The sequence below is a fragment of the Schistocerca piceifrons genome, chromosome 5 (genome assembly GCF_021461385.2).
Source record: "Schistocerca piceifrons isolate TAMUIC-IGC-003096 chromosome 5, iqSchPice1.1, whole genome shotgun sequence".
Taxonomy (NCBI): domain Eukaryota; kingdom Metazoa; phylum Arthropoda; class Insecta; order Orthoptera; family Acrididae; genus Schistocerca; species Schistocerca piceifrons.
Window position 1 is genome coordinate 580,506,123 of NC_060142.1, and position 21,545 is coordinate 580,527,667.

Here is a 21,545-nt window from a genome sequence, read left to right on the forward strand (position 1 = left end):
TATCCAGATAACCCGGACGGTGTAACACTGTGCCAAGATGTGCTGGCCGTGCACCAAGGCATGTTTAGCCACAGGGTGATCCTCATTACCAACAAACACTGTCTGCCTGTGTCCATTCATGCGAATGGACAGTTTGTTGCTGGTCATTCCCACATAGAATGCATCACAGTGTAGGCAGGTCAGTTGGTAGATCACGTGGGTGCTTTCACATGTGGCTCTGCCTTTGATCGTGTATACCTTCCGGGTTACAGGACTGGAGTAGGTGGTGGTGGGAGGTTGCATGGGACAGGTTTTACACAAGGATAGGAGCCAGAGGGTAGGGAAGGTGGTTTTTGGATTTCATAGGGATGAACTAACAGGTTACGAAGGTTAGGTGGATGGCGGAAAGACACTCTTGGTGGAGTGGGGAGGATTTCATGAAGGATGGATCTCATTTCAGGGCAGGATTTGAGGAAGTCGTATCCCTGCTGGAGAGCCACATTCAGAGTCTGATCCAGTCCCGGAAAGTATCCTGTCACAAGTGGGGCACTTTTGTGGTTCTTCTGTGGGGGATTCTGGGTTTGAGGGGATGAGGAAGTGCTCTGGTTATTTGCTTCTGTACCAGATCGGGAGGGTAGTTGCGGGATGCGAAAGCTGTTGTCAGGTTGTTGGTGTAATGGTTCAGGGATTCCGGACTGGAGCAGATTCGTTTGCCACGAAGACCTAGGCTGTAAGGAAGGGACCGTATGATGTGGAATGGGTGGCAGCTGTCATAATGGAGGTACTGTTGCTTGTTGGTGGGTTTGATGTGGACGGACGTGTGAAACTGGCCATTGGACAGGTGGAGGTCAACGTCAAGGAAAGTGGCGTGGGATTTGGAGTAGGACCAGGTGAATCTGATGGAACCGAAGGAGTTGAGGTTGGAGTGGAAATTCTGGAGTTGTTCTTCACTGTGAGTCCAGATCATGAAGATGTCATCAATAAATCTGTGCCAAACTTTGGGTTGGCAGGCCTGGGTAACCAAGAAGGCTTCCTCTAAGCTACCCATGAATAGGTTGGCGTACGAGGGGGCCATTCTGGTACCCATGGGTGTTCCCTTTAATTGTTGGTATGTCTGGCCTTCAAAAGTGAAGAAGTTGTGGGTCAGGATGAGGCTGGCTAAGGTGATGAGGAAAGAGGTTTTAGGTAGGGTGGCAGGTGACCGGCGTGAAAGGAAATGCTCCATCGCAGCGAGGCCCTGGACGTGCAGAATATTTGTGTATAAGAAAGTGGCATCACGCCTGGAATCCTTACGCAATCTGTTACCCCCGGAAACCATCCTTGTAACCATTGATGCCACTTCCTGATACACAAATATCCCGCACGTCCAGGGCCTCGCTGCGATGGAGCACTTCCTTTCACGCCGATCACCTGCCACCCTACCTAAAACCTCTTTCCTGATCACCTTAGCCAGCTTCATCGTGACGCACAACTTCTTCACTTTTGAAGGCCAGACATACCAACAATTAAAGGGAACACCCATGGGTACCAGGATGGCCCCCTCGTACACCAACCTATTCATGGGTCGCTTAGAGGAAGCCTTCTTGGTTACCCAGGCCTGCCAAACCAAAGTTTGGCACAGATTTATTGATGATATCTTCATGATCTGGACTCACAGTGAAGAAGAACTCCAGAATTTCCTCTCCAACCTCAACTCCTTTGGTTCCATCAGATTCACCTGGTCCTACTCCAAATCCCATGCCACTTTCCTTGACGTTGACCTCCACCTGTCCAATGGCCAGTTTCACACGTCCGTCCACATCAAACCCACCAACAAGCAACAGTACCTCCATTATGACAGCTGCCACCCATTCCACATCAAACGGTCCCTTCCCTACAGGCTAGGTCTTCGTGGCACACGAATCTGCTCCAGTCCGGAATCCCTGAACCATTACACCAACAACCTGACAACAGCTGTCGCATCCCACAACTACCCCCCGCCCTGGTACAGAAGCAAATAACCAGAGGCACTTCCTCATCCTCTCAAACCCAGAACCTCCCACAGAAGAACCACAAAAGTGCCCCACTTGTGACAGGATACTTTCCGGGACTGGACCAGACTCTGAATGTGGCTCTCCAGCAGGGATACGACTTCCTCAAATCCTGCCCTGAAATGAGATCCATCCTTCATGAAATCCTCCCCACTCCACCAAGAGTGTCTTTCCGCCATCCACCTAACCTTCGTAACCTGTTAGTTCATCCCTATGAAATCCAAAAACCACCTTCCCTACCCTCTGGCTCCTATCCTTGTGTAAAATCTGTCCCATGCACCCTCCCACCACCACCTACTCCAGTCCTGTAACCCGGAAGGTATACACGATCAAAGGCAGAGCCACATGTGAAAGCACCCACGTGATCTACCAACTGACCTGCCTACACTGTGACGCATTCTATGTGGGAATGACCAGCAACAAACTGTCCATTCGCATGAATGGACACAGGCAGACAGTGTTTGTTGGTAATGAGGATCACCCTGTGGCTAAACATGCCTTGGTGCACGGCCAGCACATTTTGGCACAGTGTTACACCGTCCGGGTTATCTGGATACTTCCCACCAACACCAACCTATCCGAACTCCGGAGATGGGAACTTGCTCTTCAATATATCCTCTCTTCTCGTTACCCACCAGGCCTCAATCTCCGCTAATTTCAAGTTACCGCCACTCATACCTCACCTGTCATTCAACATCGTCTTTGCCTCTGCACTTTTGCCTCGACTGACATCTCTGCCCAAACTCTTTGTCTTTAAATATGTCTGCTTGTGTCTGTATATGTGTGGTTGGATATGTGTGGATGGATATGTGTGTGTGTGCGAGTGTATACCCGTCCTTTTTTCCCCCTAAGGTAAGTCTTTCCACTCCCGGGATTGGAATGACTCCTTACCCTCTCCATTAAAACCCACTTCCTTTCGTCTTTCCCTCTCCTTCCCCCTTTCCTGACGTAGCAACCGTTTGTTGCGAAAGCTAGAATTTGTGTTTGTGTTTGTTTGTGTGTCTATCGACCTGCCAGCGCTTACGTTCGGTAAGTCACATCATCTTTGTTTTTATATATATGTATCCATAATTTGTATTATTTAGCATGTTGGATAGTGGGTTCAGAGCAAGGCAGAACCAGAAAGGACTTAATGAGTCTCCTTGGTGTATTCCACGCTTAATCAGTATTGGCTGTGATGTGATATTATTTGAATTTGTTTGGATATTAAGTGTGGTTTTCCAATTTTTCATTACTATGTTTAGGAACTGTATCAATTTAGGATCTACTTTGTATATTTCCAATATTTGTAGTAACCATGAGTGGGGTACACTATCAAAAGCTTTTTGGTAATCAATGTGTGCATAGTGTAGCGACCTTTGTTTAGTTTTAGCTTGATATGTCACCTCTGCATCTATTATCAGTTGCTCTTTACACCCTCGTGCTCCTTTGCAGCAGCCTTTTTGTTCTTCATTTATAATTTTGTTCTGTGTTGTATGTGCCATTAATTTCTGTGTAATGACTGAAGTTAATATTTTGTATATTGTTGGTAGGCATGTTATGGGGCGATATTTAGCTGGGTTTGCTGTGTCTGCTCGATCTTTAGGTTTCAGATAAGTTATTCCATGTGTAAGTGTATCAGGGAATGTGTATGGGTCTGCAATGTAACTGTTAAATAATTTATATCTAAAAACAAAGATGATGTGACTTACCAAACGAAAGTGCTGGCAGGTCGATAGACACACAAACAAACTCAAACATACACACAAAATTCAAGCTTCCGCAACAAACGGTTGCTTCATCAGGAAAGAGGGAAGGAGAGGGAAAGACGAAAGGATGTGGGTTTTAAGGGAGAGGGTAAGGAGTCATTTAAATCCCGGGAGCGGAATGACTTTCCTTAGGGAAAAAAAGGACAGGTATACACTCGCACACGCACACACATATCCATCCGCACATACACAGAGGTGTCTGTGTATGTTGTTTCCTTCTATTTTCACTTTTTTTGTATCTTCTAAGTCGTTCGGCCAATGCTTGTAATTTCTGCTTCTTTTCATTTAATTGCTCTATCGCTCCTTGTTGTGAGATTTTACCTAACCTTTTTCTTTTTTTTCTGACATTTCATTTCTTATAAATTGTGTTAACTGTCCGATGTCTTTTCTCAGTTTTTCTATTCTGATCTGTAGCCTGTGTTGCCATGCTGGTTTTGTGGGTTTCTTCTGTGTGTTGGTTGGTTCTGATCTCTGCGTAGTGTGTATATTTAGCGTAGTGAGTGCTCCTATATAAACAAGTAGTTGTAACTCTTCCATAGTTGTGTTTTCATTTATTTTGTTGTGTATGATTGTGTTGATAGTTTTTATTGTTGTTTCGACTTGTGGGTTATTTGGCGGTCTATGCAAGAATGGTCTAATGTCTGTATTTGTGTCTTTGTATTCTATATATGTCAGCTGAAATTTTTCTTCTATATCTAACATGTGTGTCACTTCGTGTTCTATTTGTGCTTGTTCTGGTGGCTGTCTTAAGATTTCGTTTTCCTCTGACTGTTTAATTGATGCGTGTTGTTCTTTGTTTGTTTGCTCTGTGATGTTTGAGTCTATTACTGTATTTTCTTCTTCTTCTTCTTCTTCTTCTGATTGCACATTATTTTGTTCCAGTATCTGTTGTACTTGTTGTTTGATGTTTTATAATTCTGACGGGGGTATTCTGTTATTTTTGATTATTACACAGACCTGATCAGCTTGTCATTGTTCTGTTAAAAGTTTTAATTCTGGGTATCTGGTAATAAATGTTGTGTATACTTGTGATCGGTATCCAGTTGTGTTGGTTCCTAGGTTTGTTGCTTGGTATTATTATTATTATTATTATTATTATTATTATTATTATCTTCACTTTCTCAGACGTTAAGTCCGGTTGAAAATGGAGTGACGCGGACCTTGATCAAGCGTCACTTCCTCTTAACTGTACGGTATATGTTACATTGCGTTTAGGAGCTTTCGGGTAATTGAACATGTATCAATAATTACGGATTTCTGAAGTTGTATATATAAGTTTGGATGTAGCTGTATTGCATTGATGTACTGGTGGATATTGCGTGGTATGACTCCTGTAGTTGATAGTATAATTGGTATAACGTCAACTTTATCCTGATGCCACATGTCCTTGACTTCCTCAGCCAGTTGGATGTATTTTTCAATTTTTTCTCCTGTTTTCTTCTGTATATTTGCTGTATTGGGTATGGATATTTCAATTAGTTGTGTTAATGTCTTCTTTTTATTGGTGAGTATGATGTCAGGTTTGTTATGTGGCGTTGTTTTATCTGTTATAATGGTTCTGTTCCAGTATAATTTGTATTCATCATTCTCCAGTACATTTTGTGGTGTATACTTGTATGTAGGAACGTGTTGTTTTAAAAGTTTATGTTGTAAGGCAAGCTGTTGATGTATTATTTTTGCGACGTTGTCATGTCTTCTGGGGTATTCTGTATTTGCTAGTATTGTACATCCGCTTGTGATGTGATCTACTGTTTCTATTTGTTGTTTGCAAAGTCTGCATTTATCTGTTGTGGTATTGGGATCTTTAATAATATGCTTGCTGTAATATCTGGTGTTTATTGTTTGATCCTGTATTGCAATCATGAATCCTTCTGTCTCACTGTATATATTGCCTCTTCTTAGCCATGTGTTGGATGCGTCTTGATCTATGTGTGGCTGTGTTAGATGATACGGGTGCTTGCCATGTAGTGTTTTCTTTTTCCAATTTACTTTCTTTGTATCTGTTGATGTTATGTGATCTAAAGGGTTGTAGAGGTGGTTATGAAATTGTAGTGGTGTAGCCGATGTATTTATGTGGGTGATTGCTTTGTGTATTTTGCTAGTTTCTGCTCGTTCTAGAAAGAATTTTCTTAAATTGTCTACCTGTCCATAATGTAGGTTTTTTATGTCGATAAATCCCCTTCCTCCTTCCTTTCTGCTTAATGTGAATCTTTCTGTTGCTGAATGTATGTGATGTATTCTGTATTTGTGGCATTGTGATCGTGTAAGTGTATTGAGTGCTTCCAGGTCTGTGTTACTCCATTTCACTACTCCAAATCAGTAGGTCAATATTGGCATAGCATAGGTATTTATAGCTTTTGTCTTGTTTCTTGCTGTCAATTCTGTTTTCAGTATTTTTGTTAGTCTTTGTCTATATTTTTCTTTTAGCTCTTCCTTAATATTTGTATCATCTATTCCTATTTTTTGTCTGTATCCTAGATATTTATAGGCATCTGTTTTTTCCATCGCTTCTATGCAGTCGCTGTGGTTATCCAATATGTAATCTTCTTGTTTAGTGTGTTTTCCCTTGACTATGCTATTTTTCTTACATTTGTCTGTTCCAAAAGTCATATTTATATCATTGCTAAATACTTCTGTTATCTTTAGTAATTGGTTGAGTTGTTGATTTGTTGCTGCCAGTAGTTTTAGATCATCCATGTATAGCAAATGTGTGATTTTGTGTGGGTATGTTCCAGTAATATTGTATCCATAATTTGTATTATTTAGCATGTTGGATAGTGGGTTCAGAGCAAGGCAGAACCAGAAAGGACTTAATGAGTCTCCTTGGTATATTCCACGCTTAATCTGTATTGGCTGTGATGTGATATTATTTGAATTTGTTTGGATATTAAGTGTGGTTTTCCAGTTTTTCATTACTATGTTTAGGAACTGTATCAATTTAGGATCTACTTTGTATATTTCCAATATTTGTAGTAACCATGAGTGGGGTACACTATCAAAAGCTTTTTGGTAATCGATGTATGCGTAGTGTAGCGACCTTTGTTTAGTTTTAGCTTGATATGTCACATCTACATCTATTATCAGTTGCTCTTTACATCCTCATGCTCCTTTGCAACAGCCTTTTTGTTCTTCATTTATAATTTTGTTCTGTGTTGTATGTGTCACTAGTTTCTGTTTAATGACTGAAGTTAATATTTTGTATATTGTTGGTAGGCATGTTATGGGGCGATATTTAGCTGGGTTCGCTGTGTCTGCTTGATCTTTAGGTTTCAGATAAGTTATTCCATGTGTAAGTGTATCAGGGAATGTGTATGGGTCTGCAATGTAACTGTTAAATAATTTAGTTAGATGTGAATGTGTTGAGGTGAATTTCTTTAACCAGAAATTTGCTATTTTATCATTTCCAGGGGCTTTCCAATTGTGAGTAGAATTGATTGCTTGGGTGACTTCATGTTGCAAAATTGTCACTTCAGGCATTTGTGGTATCATCTTGTATGTGTCTGTTTCTGCTTGTATCCACCGTGCATGCCTGTTATGTTGTACCGGGTTTGACCATATGTTGCTCCAGAAGTGTTCCATGTCTGTTACGTTTGGTGGATTGTTTATTTCAATGTGTGTGTTATCTATTGTCTGGTAAAATTTCTTTTGGTTTGTGTTGAATGTTTGGTTTTGTTTCCTTCTATTTTCACTTTTTTTGTATCTTCTGAGTCGTTTGGCGAATGCTTGTAATTTCTGCTTCTTTTCGTCTAATTGCTCTGTCGCTTCTTGTTGTGAGATTTTACCTAACCTTTTTCGTTTTTTTTTCTGAGATTTCATTTCTTATAAATTGTGTTAGCTGTCCGATGTCTTTTCTCAGTTTTTCTATTTTGATCTGTAGCCTGTGTTGCCATGCTGGTTTTGTGGGTTTCTTCTGTGTGTTGGTTGGTTCAGATCTCTGCCTAGTGTGTATATTTAGTGTAGTGGGTGCTCCTATATATACCAGTAGTTGTAACTCTTCCATAGTTGTGTTTTCATTTATTTTGTTGTGTATGATTGTGTTGATAGTTTTTATTGTTGTTTCGACTTGTGGGTTATTTGGTGGTCTATGCAAGAATGGTCTAATGTCTGTATTTGTGTCTTTGTATTCTATATATGTTAGCTGAAATTTTTCTTCTATATCTAATATCTGTGTCACTTTGTGTTCTATTTGTGCTTGTTCTGGTGGCTGCCTTAAGATTTCGTTTTCCTCTGATTGTTTAATTGGTGTGTGTTGTTCTTTGTTTGTTTGCTCTGGGATGTTTGAGTCCATTACTGTATTTTCTTCGTCTTCTGATTGCACATTATTTTGTTCCAGTATTTGTTGTACTTGTTGTTTGATGTTATCTAATTCTGACTGGGGTGTCCTGTTATTTTTTATTATTCCACGGATCTGATCAGCTAGTCGTCGTTCTGTTAAAAATTTTAATTCTGGGTATCTGGTAATAAATGTTGTGTATACTTGTGATCTGTATCCAGTTGTGTTGGTTCCTAGGTTTGTTGCTTGGTAATAACAGAACATGAGGTGTCGATTAACTTCATCTGACCATCTCATCTTCTGTCTTTGTTTTCCTTCTAGGGTGGTTGCAGGAAGCATATCCTGCAAAACACCTCTATTTGGATTTAAATCATTTTCCAGTTGGCTAGCAGTGTCGTTACCATTGTGGGCGGGCATAGGGTTCAAGCGTCGTCCCCGACCATGACGGCGCTTGTCCGAGGCTTCATTAGTTCTGTCCTGAACCAACTAATCACACTAAAAGGGGGGTTAGCCCTATTAGTGGTTTGTTCTTCTTCTTATTATTATTATTATTATTATTATTATTCCACCTCTTTAGGGTGGGTGCAGTTGTACATAAGCTTGATCAATCTTTTGTCGTCCTTCTGCGACTGTTGCAGTTATATTATGCCAGCTGACAACTTTAATTTTAGCTCTGTGAGGATCTGCTTATCCCTGCTGTCATGAGGCCATCTTCTTAATCACTTCCCTTGGACATTTTGGTCAAAGTAAACTTTACGTGGTCCCGTAGTGTGCCCTTCTGTTATGCTTGTAACTCTTTAAGTTCATGGGTCTCCAGCGACCTTCCCTTATGATCCTAGCTGTTGTGGGATATCCTCAGTCCCTGTTAAATCTGTTTTTGTTTCCTGTTCGAAAAAATGGAGACTTTACTTCTGTTACCTTCATATTCAATTCAGTAACTGTTGGTCCTTGTGGTCCATGTCTTAATATAGGTAATAGTTTGTGTATTATGGGCACTGTTGGTCCTTGTGGTCCATGTCTTAATATAGGTAATAGTTTGTGTATTATGGGGTAAAAGTCAACTTACTGTGGACCGTGGCTTTTCTGTTGCCTGCTGATGTAAGTAACAGTTGATATATTGAATGCTGAGTTGGTTGTCCGTAGCCAATCAGAATGCTCTTTCATAATTTGCTATAGTTGTGAATAAAGTTAGTTGATATTTTATTCTGTTAGGTTTAGAATATGACCACATCTCTTTAAATTTTGCCAAAAATGGAAATAAAATATGCACATAGGCTATTGCAATGATACACTTATATCTCAGGCAATCCTTCATATCTGTCTCTAACATCAGTTGTATTTTCGTGTTGAGATTAGTTGGCTTCACCAGATCTAAACCAAATTGTCACATTCCAGCCTAACCCAGCCTAGGCTTCGGGCTACTTTACTGGTCAGTCCGTAAGCACATCTAGTTTTCTTCCCAGTCTTCTCGTCAAACACAAATAAATTTGTATATTCCACTGAAAGAAATTGTTGGATTCAACAATTGTCATTGGCTATTTTATACTGTCACCTGATTCGCTACAACTGACAGAAACAAGTTGTCAACTGCAGCATGCAGCAGAAGAGCCTGGTAGACTGTAAGTCCATTTCAGCCTATTATGGTGCTGGACTTTCATTACAAGAAATTTCCAAACCACATTCATACATTTATGCCAGACAGAACTTACAGAATAACAATTTCTTAACTAGCTGGATAACTGGATTAATATTCAGACTCGTCTCTTTTCACTGTCAGTTTTACTGATCATGCATTTTTGTATTAGCAGTTCCTAAGGAAATTGTAAATTTTACATAATTCTCGGTTATACTTTCAGAAGTTGTACCCTCGGATATTGACATTATCTTAATTGACACATTGACTGTTGGCTTTTGTCTTAGGATATTTGGCCAATGTTCGTTTAATGATTTTTCTGACATTTTGCCAGCTGGAATGACTGCCATTTCGAAGATTTGCTTTCCATTGCTGGTAGTGTACCAGTGGGTGATTCTTGGACAGTGCCAGCCACACATGCTGAAGAAGCCTCAGAAAAATCTTTAAATAAATGTCAACCAAAGATGCTAAGACAAAAGCCAACAGGCAATACATCATCAAGTGGCCACAAAAATCTTAAATATTTTGTGCTACTTTGATTATCTGTGAATAAACAAAACAGCAACCACAGCACAAAACATGCAACAATAAATCTTGTTTTACTGTGGCCTTATTACCTTTAGTTTACTGCTGTTCAATCACAAAAAGTACTCTGCAGTTGAGACCACCAGGCAAAATTTTTTTAAATTTAATTTGAGATGTAGAACTGGTTTATGTTGCATTTTAAGAAAATATGGATAATTCCTGTGAAAAATCTTAAATAGTCAAAACCCCAGAAAAATTTAAGTCAATTTTCCACTAAATAATGTTTATGGTTTATTGCATCCATTTCTGAAATTAAAAACAGTTTTGCTAGAAGAGAAAAAGATCTACAGGACTATTTTAAGTTTTTAAAACAATTTGCTGTCCCTTTTTTAATTGTGGGTTTGACATAATAAAATGCATTAGGTCTACCTTTATCATTGGTGTTTAATTGTTCATACATTTAATAAGAAACACTGTGATAAATGGTACAATTACATTTATTTCACCATTTATTAATGAGTAAGGCGAACATTGGAACAAATGGTGTAACTTATAAACTATAGGTCATAATGGTCCACATTAACTTCATGAACTGAACTCAGGCTGCTACTCAAGCCAAATGTATTTTCTTGAGATTAATGACATTTATTGTTGATTTGCTAAATATCAGCTGCTTTTCACCTTAGTTAATAGACAAATACATATTATTGCATCATTAGCTTTTGGAATTCAGATCCTTCCTCATATCACAGGGCAGGATAGGTTGAAGTACGTAGGTCAGAAACCGAGGTGTGTCACTCAGACTGCAGGATGAGAGGTCTTTTTTTGCTCTTGACCTTACTATAGGTGGGATCCCCCTCATCCTGGGGCACTCTTTTATGAGTTCGTGCATGGTGGGCATTGAACCCCAAGTCATTGCAGCACTTCTTCCTTTTCTGTGCTGCAGTTTTGCTGTCTGACTATACCTTTTGTCAGAGTTATTATCTAGGACAGATTGCCCGCTGATGAAGTACCTCGCTCTTAAGGTGTTGAGTGTGGTGTTTCCCACTTTGTTCACTTTATTTTATGCCACATATTTCATTTAACTTATGTCTGGTTCACACATCTGGCTTTGACCTCCTTCTTTTCAAAATGCCTTTAAGGGATCTGTGGGACATGTGGAGAAGTCACTCAATACCCAGTGTGGTAGCCAGTCCATATGGGGTGTCATGTGATACCTGTATGGTGGTAGTCCCCTGACCAACTAACAATTGCACTATTGATGCCCGAGCTGTCACCTCTCTGCACAGGCTGAGGAGTAGATGCCCATCTATTTTGGGGCACCAGGCAGCAGGACTTGGAACACTGGCCATCATGCCAAGTGGCCTTTGCTCTGGTTGGCTGGCACCAGTGAGGAGAGCCTTCGTACAAAGTTTGTGTTGTCATAGGAGATATTTAGTGTCAAAATTATCAGCCAATGGCTGTGAGGCTCCAGCAGTCCCTTCAGATAAACTACAATTCAGTGCATATTGTTCTAGGAACTTTCTCTACTTGGCCACATCATCAGAGGAAAATAAAACCAGGCAACTATCAGGCACTTACTTGCCTCAGTTCCTGGTTTGTATGCGAAAAAATGGAGAGTCCTTTCTCTCTACTAAGCCAGTGTTCTTTGTGGAGAACACTGAAAACATATTGGGTGCTCTCTCTTCCCTTAGTAAATTATGCAGTCGTTCCATCGTAATTAAGATGGCAAAATCTTCCACGTCCCAAGAGCTACTGTCTTTTTAACACATTGGTGATGTAACTGTTACCATAGCACCCCATAAGAACCTAAACATGATAAAGGGATTAATTTTTCACTGGGACCTAACACTGCAGGTGGATGCAGAACTACAGGAATAGTTGTGTATGTGTATACCAATACCCACCAGACAACAGGGTTGACACCAGTGCATTCTTCCTTGCTTTTGAGAGGGATTTGCTTCTAGAGAAGGTAAAAAATAATTTTTTAGTGCTGTGATGTTGAGCTGTATTTCCCACTCGTGATGTGACACTTTAAATGCCAGCACTCCAGCTGTATGTCTTCCTGATGTACGCACAACACAGTCTGTGGAGACTGTGGCCAGCCATGTCACGAAAATCCACCATGTGCACTATCACTTGCCTGTGTCAGTTGTGGGGGCGGCTACCCTCCCCGACCTCAAAGGCTGCCCTAATCAAGGAAAGCAAAATCCAAAACTGAAGGCCGTAAATCACTTCTTACAATTTGAAGCTTGGAAAAAATATGATGGTTTGTATCCAGTGTCTGTGATATCAACTAATGCCACTACAGTGCCTGGAGTATTTACTCCCATAATGTTGATCTCTGGTAGTTCGGCAAACAAACTTGATCATAGGTGTAATAAGCCGTCTCTTCTCATGGTTCTCCAACGCAGCTGGAGAAGCAACACCCTATTCAGACATCTACAGGTGACAGGGCTCCCTGTTGTGAATGGTCTCCCCAGACCTCCACAGATCAGCAACCCAACACCAATCAGTGGCTAAAGGAGCCATGGCCCTTGGAACCAGGACTGCTGTCTCTTCATTTGTTCCTACACCCAGATCGAATAAGTCCTCGCAAGATTCTGGACCACCAAAACTTGTGAAAGAGAAAAACTACTACTCTTGGCAGAGGACTGCAGTCATCTGCGAGAACAACTGCTAATTTCCTCTTGTTCTGCAATGTATGTTGCTCTCTAAGACACACAGTTCAGTGATGACCATTCTCCAGCTCTTTTGAGTTTACCATGCACTCTGTCAGAACCATATTGGCCCCGAAAGAGCATCTGGAGAGGTCTTTAAGCTGGTTTGCACAGATGTCATCAGCGAGTGGATTCCTCCCATATCACATTGGTAGCAACAGCAGTGTGACTGCAGATGACCCCAGTGATTGCCATTTGTAACATTGATCCATCTCTAAGGAGGACTATTCACTGTCTTCAGATAACTACCTTAATCCAACAGTTGCCCCCTCTCCCCTTTTTCTACTTCTTGGGGATTTCGATGCACACTACTCCCATTGGGGAAGTGCTGCTCCGTTTGGTAAGGGCCTACAGATTGACCCACTTCCTTCCAGTCTTGACCTGTCCCCCCTCACTGTGTCCCCCTAACAGAATGTTAGAGCTGCCCACAGCATCTTTTCAGCTGTCAGCCTTACAGTCTCTTCCCTCAATTTGGAGCTTTGCTACAATGGTCATTGCATGATGATGGTTGTGTTGGTGACTACTTTCCAGTGAACCTATCACTTCCTTGTCGCCAACTGTGACAACTCTTTAAAGAGCCAGCTGGCAGTTGTATACCTCTGCTGTCAGCTCGGGTCACTCTGTCATGGAACTGCTATCCCCATTTTCACAAGCCCACTCTGTTACCGGCTGGTGCCATGGTGGACCAAGATTTTTAAGTAGATGCACTATCTTAACTGAACATAGTAAAAAAGAATTCTGGAAACCCATTGTCCCCCCCCCTTCTCTCTCTCTCTCTCTCTCTCTCTCTCTCTCTCTCTCTCTCTCTGTGTGTGTGTGTGTGTGTGTGTGTGTGTGTGTGTGTGTGTGTGTGTGTGTTTAAAACTAATTATCATGTATTCTTCTCAGCTATTTAATTGTCAAGAGCACTGGAGTATAAGATGACTTCTCTTTTTTTTTAAAAAAAGAGAGAGAAAAGTCTCTTTGAGAAAACTTCATCCTTAACGTATTCTTAAATTACAACTTTTTGTTGATATAAAGTATCTGCCTAAAACGGGAGCATCATACCTATTCTGAATGCACTATTTTCCAATAAGTCCTTGCTCAGAATATATTCTTCTTCTTAAACAATTTCAGTCCCTGGTTATTCTTAGCACTGTCTCAATTTCTGACCTCTTCTGATGATATTTTGCTTTGCATCCTGACGTTATGATTAGAATATATTGTTCTTGTTGTATTTCGAAGTTGCAGTTTCTCTTGAGCAGTGAACACTACGTATTATTGTGCTTGTCTTCAGTTGCTTAGTTGACAGTGGATGGAACAGTTTGTCTTCTTCACTTGATTATGCAGTATACGGTGGAAGAAAATATCGTAGAACAAGTAGTGCTTTTCTTGAATAAATGTGTTGACACTGTTCATAAATACGTGTCGTGTATTGTTCAGAACAAATACAGTAATTTTCCTATAGCAAATAAATGGTTACTGTAAATGATTCGTTTGTTTTCACAGTTCTATATTTTGCAGAGTATAACAGGTACAAATATGACTGTTGCATCAATGGAAACATGAAATCACAAAATTCCTCTGGTCGTACAACAACATGCAAACAGTAGTCAAGTTTGTTCCACAGCTCAAAGGAAAAAGTCACGAGGTATTAGGCAGTTGGGGGGGGGGAGGGAGGGGGGGGGGGGGCAAAAGAATAGAGCCACATCATGTTCACTGCTCTGTCCAGTCCAGCGATAGCGATGTGGTAGTTTGTCATTTAGGTAGTGACAAACATCAGTGCTTCTATGAAGATGTGCCCCATCTTGTTGGAAGATGAAATTCTTGGATATTTGATGTTTTTGATATTCCTTGAGGTTTGATATGGCCTGCATACAATATTTTGTCTTACCCTCTCCATGGTTGCATGTGGTACCCTTGGTAGACCAATATTTTTCTGTTTACAGGAGGTAACCCGGTTTTCCTTAAAAAATATATTAATCTTTTTAATAGTCCCTGTACTTTAATCTTCATCTCAAAGTTAAGAACAAGTTCAACAGAATCAGAAATAAGGTGAGACTTGACAGTTCAGAATGACTGATCAAAATAACAAATTAACTCATTTGGTTCTGCAAAGAATGCAGTCGTTGTTTTGTTTGTTTCTTTTGTTCCTGGAACATTACACTACTCCAATGTGGGATAGTGTTCCACGAAGTGTATACATAGCTCTATACTTCCTCACAGAGTAACTATGATAGCTGTCCCATCTTGGAGATGTGTAATCCCGTGGGTTGAAAATTTTCCACATGAAAATCAATAATAAATCTGCACAGAGGTGGGCTTTCCTATAAAATAATTTGCTTTATCTTAATTCTCCCCCCTTTTCCCTACATGTATCATTTGTCAGCATGGGTATATGTAGGGCTGCACACCACTCTTTCAGAGTGGTATGTAACACCACAGTAGATACGTATCATCGTTTAGAACAAAAACTATGTGAGATTACTACTAAAACATTGTGCACGAGTTCATGAGAGTGAGAAGTGCATTGTACGCAACAGAAGTGGGAGAAGGTGGTGAAAAATAGACATGTAAGACAATGAAAGATGGTAGAATGCTAAAATGGAGTGAAGAAAAGAGTAGTTACTGTGAAGAAATGCTGAGACAGTAGAAATTAATATAAATTAAGGCGAGGTGGGAAATGTGAACCAAGGACATGTTGTAGTGCTAGTTCCACATGTAGAGTTCTGAGAAACTGGTGTCTGGGGGAAGAATCCAGATGGTGCGTGTGATGAAACAGGTCACGATTGTCATGGTGAAACAAGTCACAATTGTCATTTTGAAACAGGTCACGATTGTCATGTCGTAGGGCATGCTCTACAACAGAATATTGGTGTTGCTAGTATACACCCTCTGCCTATGCCCATTCGCCCCAATTGATAATTTGGTCGTAATTATGCCAACGGGCATAAGCAGAGGGTGTATAACTGGCAACACGCAATATTCTGTTGGAGAGCATGCTCTATGACATGACAATTGTAACCTCGGTGCCTGTTTGCCATACGCGCCATCTGGATTCTTCCCCCCAGACACCAGTTTCTCAGAACTCCGCAGGTGGGAACTAGCACTACAACATGTCCTTGGTTCTCTCGCCACCCACCTGGCCCTAATTTACGTTAATTTCTTCTGTCTCAGTGGCAAGGTCCATGGTTCATGGGGCTTGCAAGCCTCAGCGATACAGATGGCCGTACCGTAGGTGCAACCACAAGGGAGGGGTATCTGTTGAGAGGCCAGATAAGCATGTGGTTCCTGAAGAGGGGCAGCAGCCTTTTCAGTAGTTGCAGGGGCAACAGTCTGGATGATTGACTGATATGGCCTTGTAACACTAACCAAAACAGCCTTGCTGTGCTGGGTACTGCGAACGGCTGAAAGCAAGGGGAAACTACAGCCGTAATTTTTCCCAAGGGCATGCAGCTTTACGGTATGGTTAAATGATGACGGCGTCTTCTTGGGTAAAATACTCTGGAGGTAAAATAGTCCCCCATTCGGATCTCCGGGCGGGGACTACTCAAGAGGGCGTCGTTATCAGGAGAAAGAAAACTGGCATTCTACAGATCGGAACGTGGAATGTCAGATCCCTTAATCGGGCAGGTAGGTTAGAAAATTTAAAAAGGGAAATGGATAGGTTAAAGTTAGATATAGTGGGAATTAGTGAAGTTCCGGTGGCAGGAAAAAACAAGACTTTTGGTCAGGTGAATACAGGGTTATAAATACAAAATCAAATAGGGGTAATGCCGTGACTGGAATTCAACAGTAGGAAAAGGGAGAGAAGGAAACATAGTAGGTGAATATTGGATTGGGGGTAAGAAATGAAAGAGGGAGCCGTCTGGTAGAATTTTGCACAGAGCATAACTTAATCATAGCTAACACTTGGTTCAAGAATCATAAAAGAAGGTTGTTTGTACACATGGAAGAATCCTCGAGATACCTAGAAGGTATCAGATAGATTATATAATGGTAAGACAGAGATTTAGGGAACCAGGTATTAAATTATAAGACATTTCCAGGGGCAGATGTGGACTCTGACCACAATCTATTGGGTTATGAACTGTAGATTAAAATTGAAGAAATTGCAAAAAGGTGGGAATTTAAGGAGATGGTACATGGATTAAACCTGACAAAAACCAGAGGTTGCAGAGTTTCAGGGAGAGCATAAGGGAACAATTGACAAGAATGGGGGAAAGAAATACAGTAGAAGAAGAATGGGTAGCTCTGAGGGATGAAGTAGTGAAGGCAGCAGAGGATCAAGTAGGTAAAAAGATGAGGGCTGGTAGAAATCCTTGGTAACAGAAGAGATACTGAATTTAATTGATAAAAGGAGAAAATATAAAAACACAGTAAATGAAGCAGGAAAAAAGGAATACAAACATCTCAAAAATGAGATCGACAGGAAGTGCAAAATGGCTAAGCATGGATGGCTAGAGGACAAATGTAAGGATGTAGAGGCTTGTCTCACTAGAGGTAAGATAGATACTGCCTACAGGAGAATTAAAGAGACCTTTGCAGAAAAGAGAGCCACTTGCATGAACATCAAGAGCTCAGAAGGAAACCCAGTTCTAAGCAAAGAAGGGAAAGCAGAAAGGTGTGAAGGAGTATATAGAGGGTCTATACAAGGGTGATGTACTTGAGGACAATATTATGGAAATGGAAGAGGATGGTGGATGAAGATCTACATCTACATGAAATGGGAGAGATGATACTGCGTGAAGAGTTTGACAGAGCACTGAAAGTCCTAAGTAGAAACAAGGCCACGGGAGTAGACAACAGTCCATTGGAACTACTGGCGGCCTTGGGAGAGCCAGTCCCTGACAAAACTCTACCATCTGGTGAGCAGGATGTATAAGACAGGCAAAATACCCTCAGACTTCAAGAAGAATATAATAATTCCAGTCCCAAAGAAAGCAGGGGTTGACAGATGTGAAAATTACCGAACTATCAGTTTAAGTCACAGCTGCAAAATACTAATGCGAATTCTTTACAGACGAATTGAAAAACTGATAGAAGCCAATCTCAGAGAAGATCAGTTTGGATTCCAGAGAAATGTTGGAACACGTTAGGCAGTACTGACACTACGACTTATCTTAGAAAATAGGTTAAAGAAAGGCAAACCTATGTTTCTAGCATTTGTAGACGTAGAGAAAGCTTTTGACAATGTTGACTGGAATACTCTCTTTCAAATTCTAAAGTTGGCAGGGGTAAAATAAAGGGAGCAAAAGGCTATTTACAATTTGTACAGAAAGGCATATGGCAGTTATAAGAGTCGAGGGGCATGAAAGGAAATCAGCGGTTGGGAAGGGAGTGAGACAGGGCTGTAGCCTCTCCCCGATGTTATTCAATTCTGTATATTGAGCAAGCAGTAAAGGAAACAAAAGAAAAGTTCGGAGTAGGTATTAAAATCCATGGAGAAGAAATAAAAACTTTGAGGTTCGCTGATGACATTGTAATTCTGTCAGAGACATCAAAGGAATTGGAAGAACATCTGAATGGAATGGACAGTGTTTTGAAAGGAGGATATAAAATGAACATCAACAAAAGCAAAACGAGGATAATGGGATGTAGTTGAATTAAGTTGGGTGATGCTGAGGGAATTAGATTAGGTAATGAGATACTTAAAGTAGTAAAGGAGTTTTGCTATTGGGGAGCAAAATAACTGATGATGGTCAAAGTAGAGAGGATATAAAATGTAGACTGGGCAATGGCAAGGAAAGCATTTCTGAAGAAGAGAAATTTGTTAACATTGAGTATAGATTTAAGTGTTAGGAAGTTGTTTCTGAAAGTATTTGGTATGGAGTGTAGCCATGTATGAGAATGAAACATGGACAATAAATAGTTTGGACAAGAAGAGAATAGAAGCTTTCGAAATGTGGTGCTACAGAAGAATGCTGAAGATTAGATGGGTAGATCACATAACTAATGAGGAGGTATTGAATATAATTGGGGAGAAGAGGAGTTTGTGGGCACAACTTGACGAGAAGAAGAGATCGGTTGGTAGGACATGTTCTGAGGCATCAAGGGATCACAAATTTAGCATTGCAGGGAACTGTGGAGGGTAAAAATTATAGAGGGAGACCAAGAGATGAATACACTAAGCAGATTCAGAAGGATGTAGGTTGCAGTAAGTACTGGTGAGATGAAGAAGCTTGCACAGGATAGAATAGCATGGAGAGCTGCATCAAACCAGTCTCAGGACTGAAGACCACAACAACAACAACAACAACAACAACAACAACATTCTATGTCTCATCACTTCTTCACAATAATTAGTCTTTTTTTCACTCTGTTTTAGTCTTTTCTTCACTCTGTTTTAGTTTTCTACGCCTTTCATTGTCCTTACCACTTCTTCCCCCCCCCCCCCCCCCCCCCCCACACACACACACACACACACCCTCCCCACCTGTTGTAGCATACAATTCACTTAGCTTTTCACTCTTGTTAACTCATGCATAACGTTTAAGCAGCAATCTCTGGCCTGCATATTACCCTGTCTTCCACCTTGAAGCTCTCAGGTTTTCAAATCTCGTCCGATGCAGTCCCCAATAATCAGTCTTTCCGTCTCATCCTGTGGCGGTAAGTATCCCCTGACCCACAGTTCTGGGTGATTTCCCAAAATCTTCTCCTTTGCATAGATCTCTTCAGTCCTTTTCCTTCACTCCTCTTCCTCCTTTTAACCCTTTGGCCTGAAGAAGGAGCCACTGACTCCAAAAGCTTGCTTAATTACAAACTTCTTTTATCTGTCTGTTCTGCCACCGTTTGGTGATTAGAATTTTTATTCATCCAGTTTAATTATCCTGTAGAAGCTGTTGCTCATCTTCACTTGTTCCAACCAGTTCTAATAGTACCTTCTTCTTGCATTCTTGCAACATTATGAACTGTTAGGAAGAAATTTAAGTACATCACTGAATATATGAGTATATTTGTAATCCCTCTTATGATTAAAAAGAGACTACATACTTCATCAAAACTGTGCACAAATTAAGGTTAGAATAGAGATTCTTTTGTATGTAGTGTTTGTTCTCAATTAATGAACAATTGTCTCTCGATGTTAATAGTTCTAAGTTTTGAAAATGCATGTTCTACAATTAGAGTAACAGATCTATATTTTCTGCTTCTGTGTTGTTAAAACTGTTCGTAACTCCTCGTCCCCACCCCCATACACACACACACACACACACACACACACACACCACACACACACACACACACACACGCAAAATTATAATGACATTACTATATTTTACTGCTGATTTTCATGTTACAGATGCAATGCAAAATATTTGTGGAAGAGGATTCCACAGCCCATAAAAGGTAGTAATGCAGAACTGACACTGATATGGAAAGTTGGGCAGAAAATGTGGCAACGAGATTTCCCAGGAGTATATGCTGCTCTGAATTCAGAATGGTTCAGAGAATGTATCTCAGATAATGCGTGCTTTACATGGTGAGTTTTGTGTGTCTTCATTCTGATTGCCAGTTGTAGGCAGTGGTTTTTCACATCTATTCTTTCGACTCATATGTTCTTTCATTTGAAAAGTGACCAAAATTTGTCATTAAACATTTTTTCACAGATAATGTTCGTAAAAGGGCTGTGCACTTGGTGTCCTCATGCATACCTCCTCTATCAGTTTGGACGACCTGGCAGCCTTTGTTGGGATGACAGCTGAACAGGCTGCACAGGCAGCATTGGAACAGGGCTGGCAGGTGGACGAGTCTGCTCGTTGGTCAATCCTTGTCGACCAAAGGAAGAGCTCAACTATATTAGTTCGAGTGAAGATCAGCTTTACAAATTAACAGAATATGTTTCATTTCTTGAAAACTAGAACTTTGGAACCTATGTTAATAGGGGCCCCACATAAAAAATGTGATTTCTGTACATATTTTATAATAAACTGTAATAACAGTTTTCTGTTTGCAGTGTTTTCATGTGAAGAAAAGTGGTCCTGATTGTTTTACTTGGTGGTATTACTTGTTGTTCTCAAATAGCTTGCGAAGAATACTCATTTATTTCCTGATAGTATTAAAGATAACAAAGCATACAATAAAAACATTATCTTGGAATTTATTGACAAGATTTATTAATTGTTGTTAACAAGTGAGTCTCATCTTACTACAATAAAAATGGTCATCAACCTTGCAAGTTAATTGAAAAACTCACTGTGCTGGTACTGGGCATGGTCCTGTGGGAACTGGTATGCCCTTGCATTCCTCTTACCCAGAAATGAGGAAACTACAGTTTAACACGGAGTCCTAACTTGCTTGATATTTGCCACATGAACAAATTATTACTAGAGATGAAAGGAGTGAGAATTCATAGGAAAAAATTTTGGAGTGATCGAGTATTGAACCCTGGACCTTTGTATTTGAAATCTGACACTTACTGAGCAACATCACTAACAGTAATTCTGTGTATATAAAAGGCAATGTCTTGACTGACTGACTGATCATTTGCCCATCCCAAACTGCTAACGATAGAAATTTGGAGAGGGTGTTGTTCTTATATTGTAGGCATTGCTTAAGAAGGGAATTTTTTATATATATATATAATATATATTTTTATTTATTTATTTTCCACGTGGGAAAAATATATCTAAAAACACAGATGATGTGAGTTACCATAAC

The 21,545-nt window shown here is 40.4% G+C and overlaps 1 protein-coding gene across 1 annotated transcript in view; it reads left to right on the plus strand.

Moving 5' to 3' along the window:
• LOC124798498 (COP9 signalosome complex subunit 8) overlaps positions 1-20,878 on the plus strand; it is a 28,609-nt gene extending 7,731 nt beyond the window's left edge. The window contains 5 exon segments of the mRNA XM_047261936.1: positions 20,188-20,329; positions 20,331-20,367; positions 20,495-20,538; positions 20,541-20,643; positions 20,646-20,878. Of these exon segments, the coding sequence (XP_047117892.1) occupies positions 20,188-20,329; positions 20,331-20,367; positions 20,495-20,538; positions 20,541-20,643; positions 20,646-20,746 (427 nt within the window). The 3' untranslated portion in view covers positions 20,747-20,878.
• The last annotated feature ends 667 nt before the right edge of the window (positions 20,879-21,545 follow it).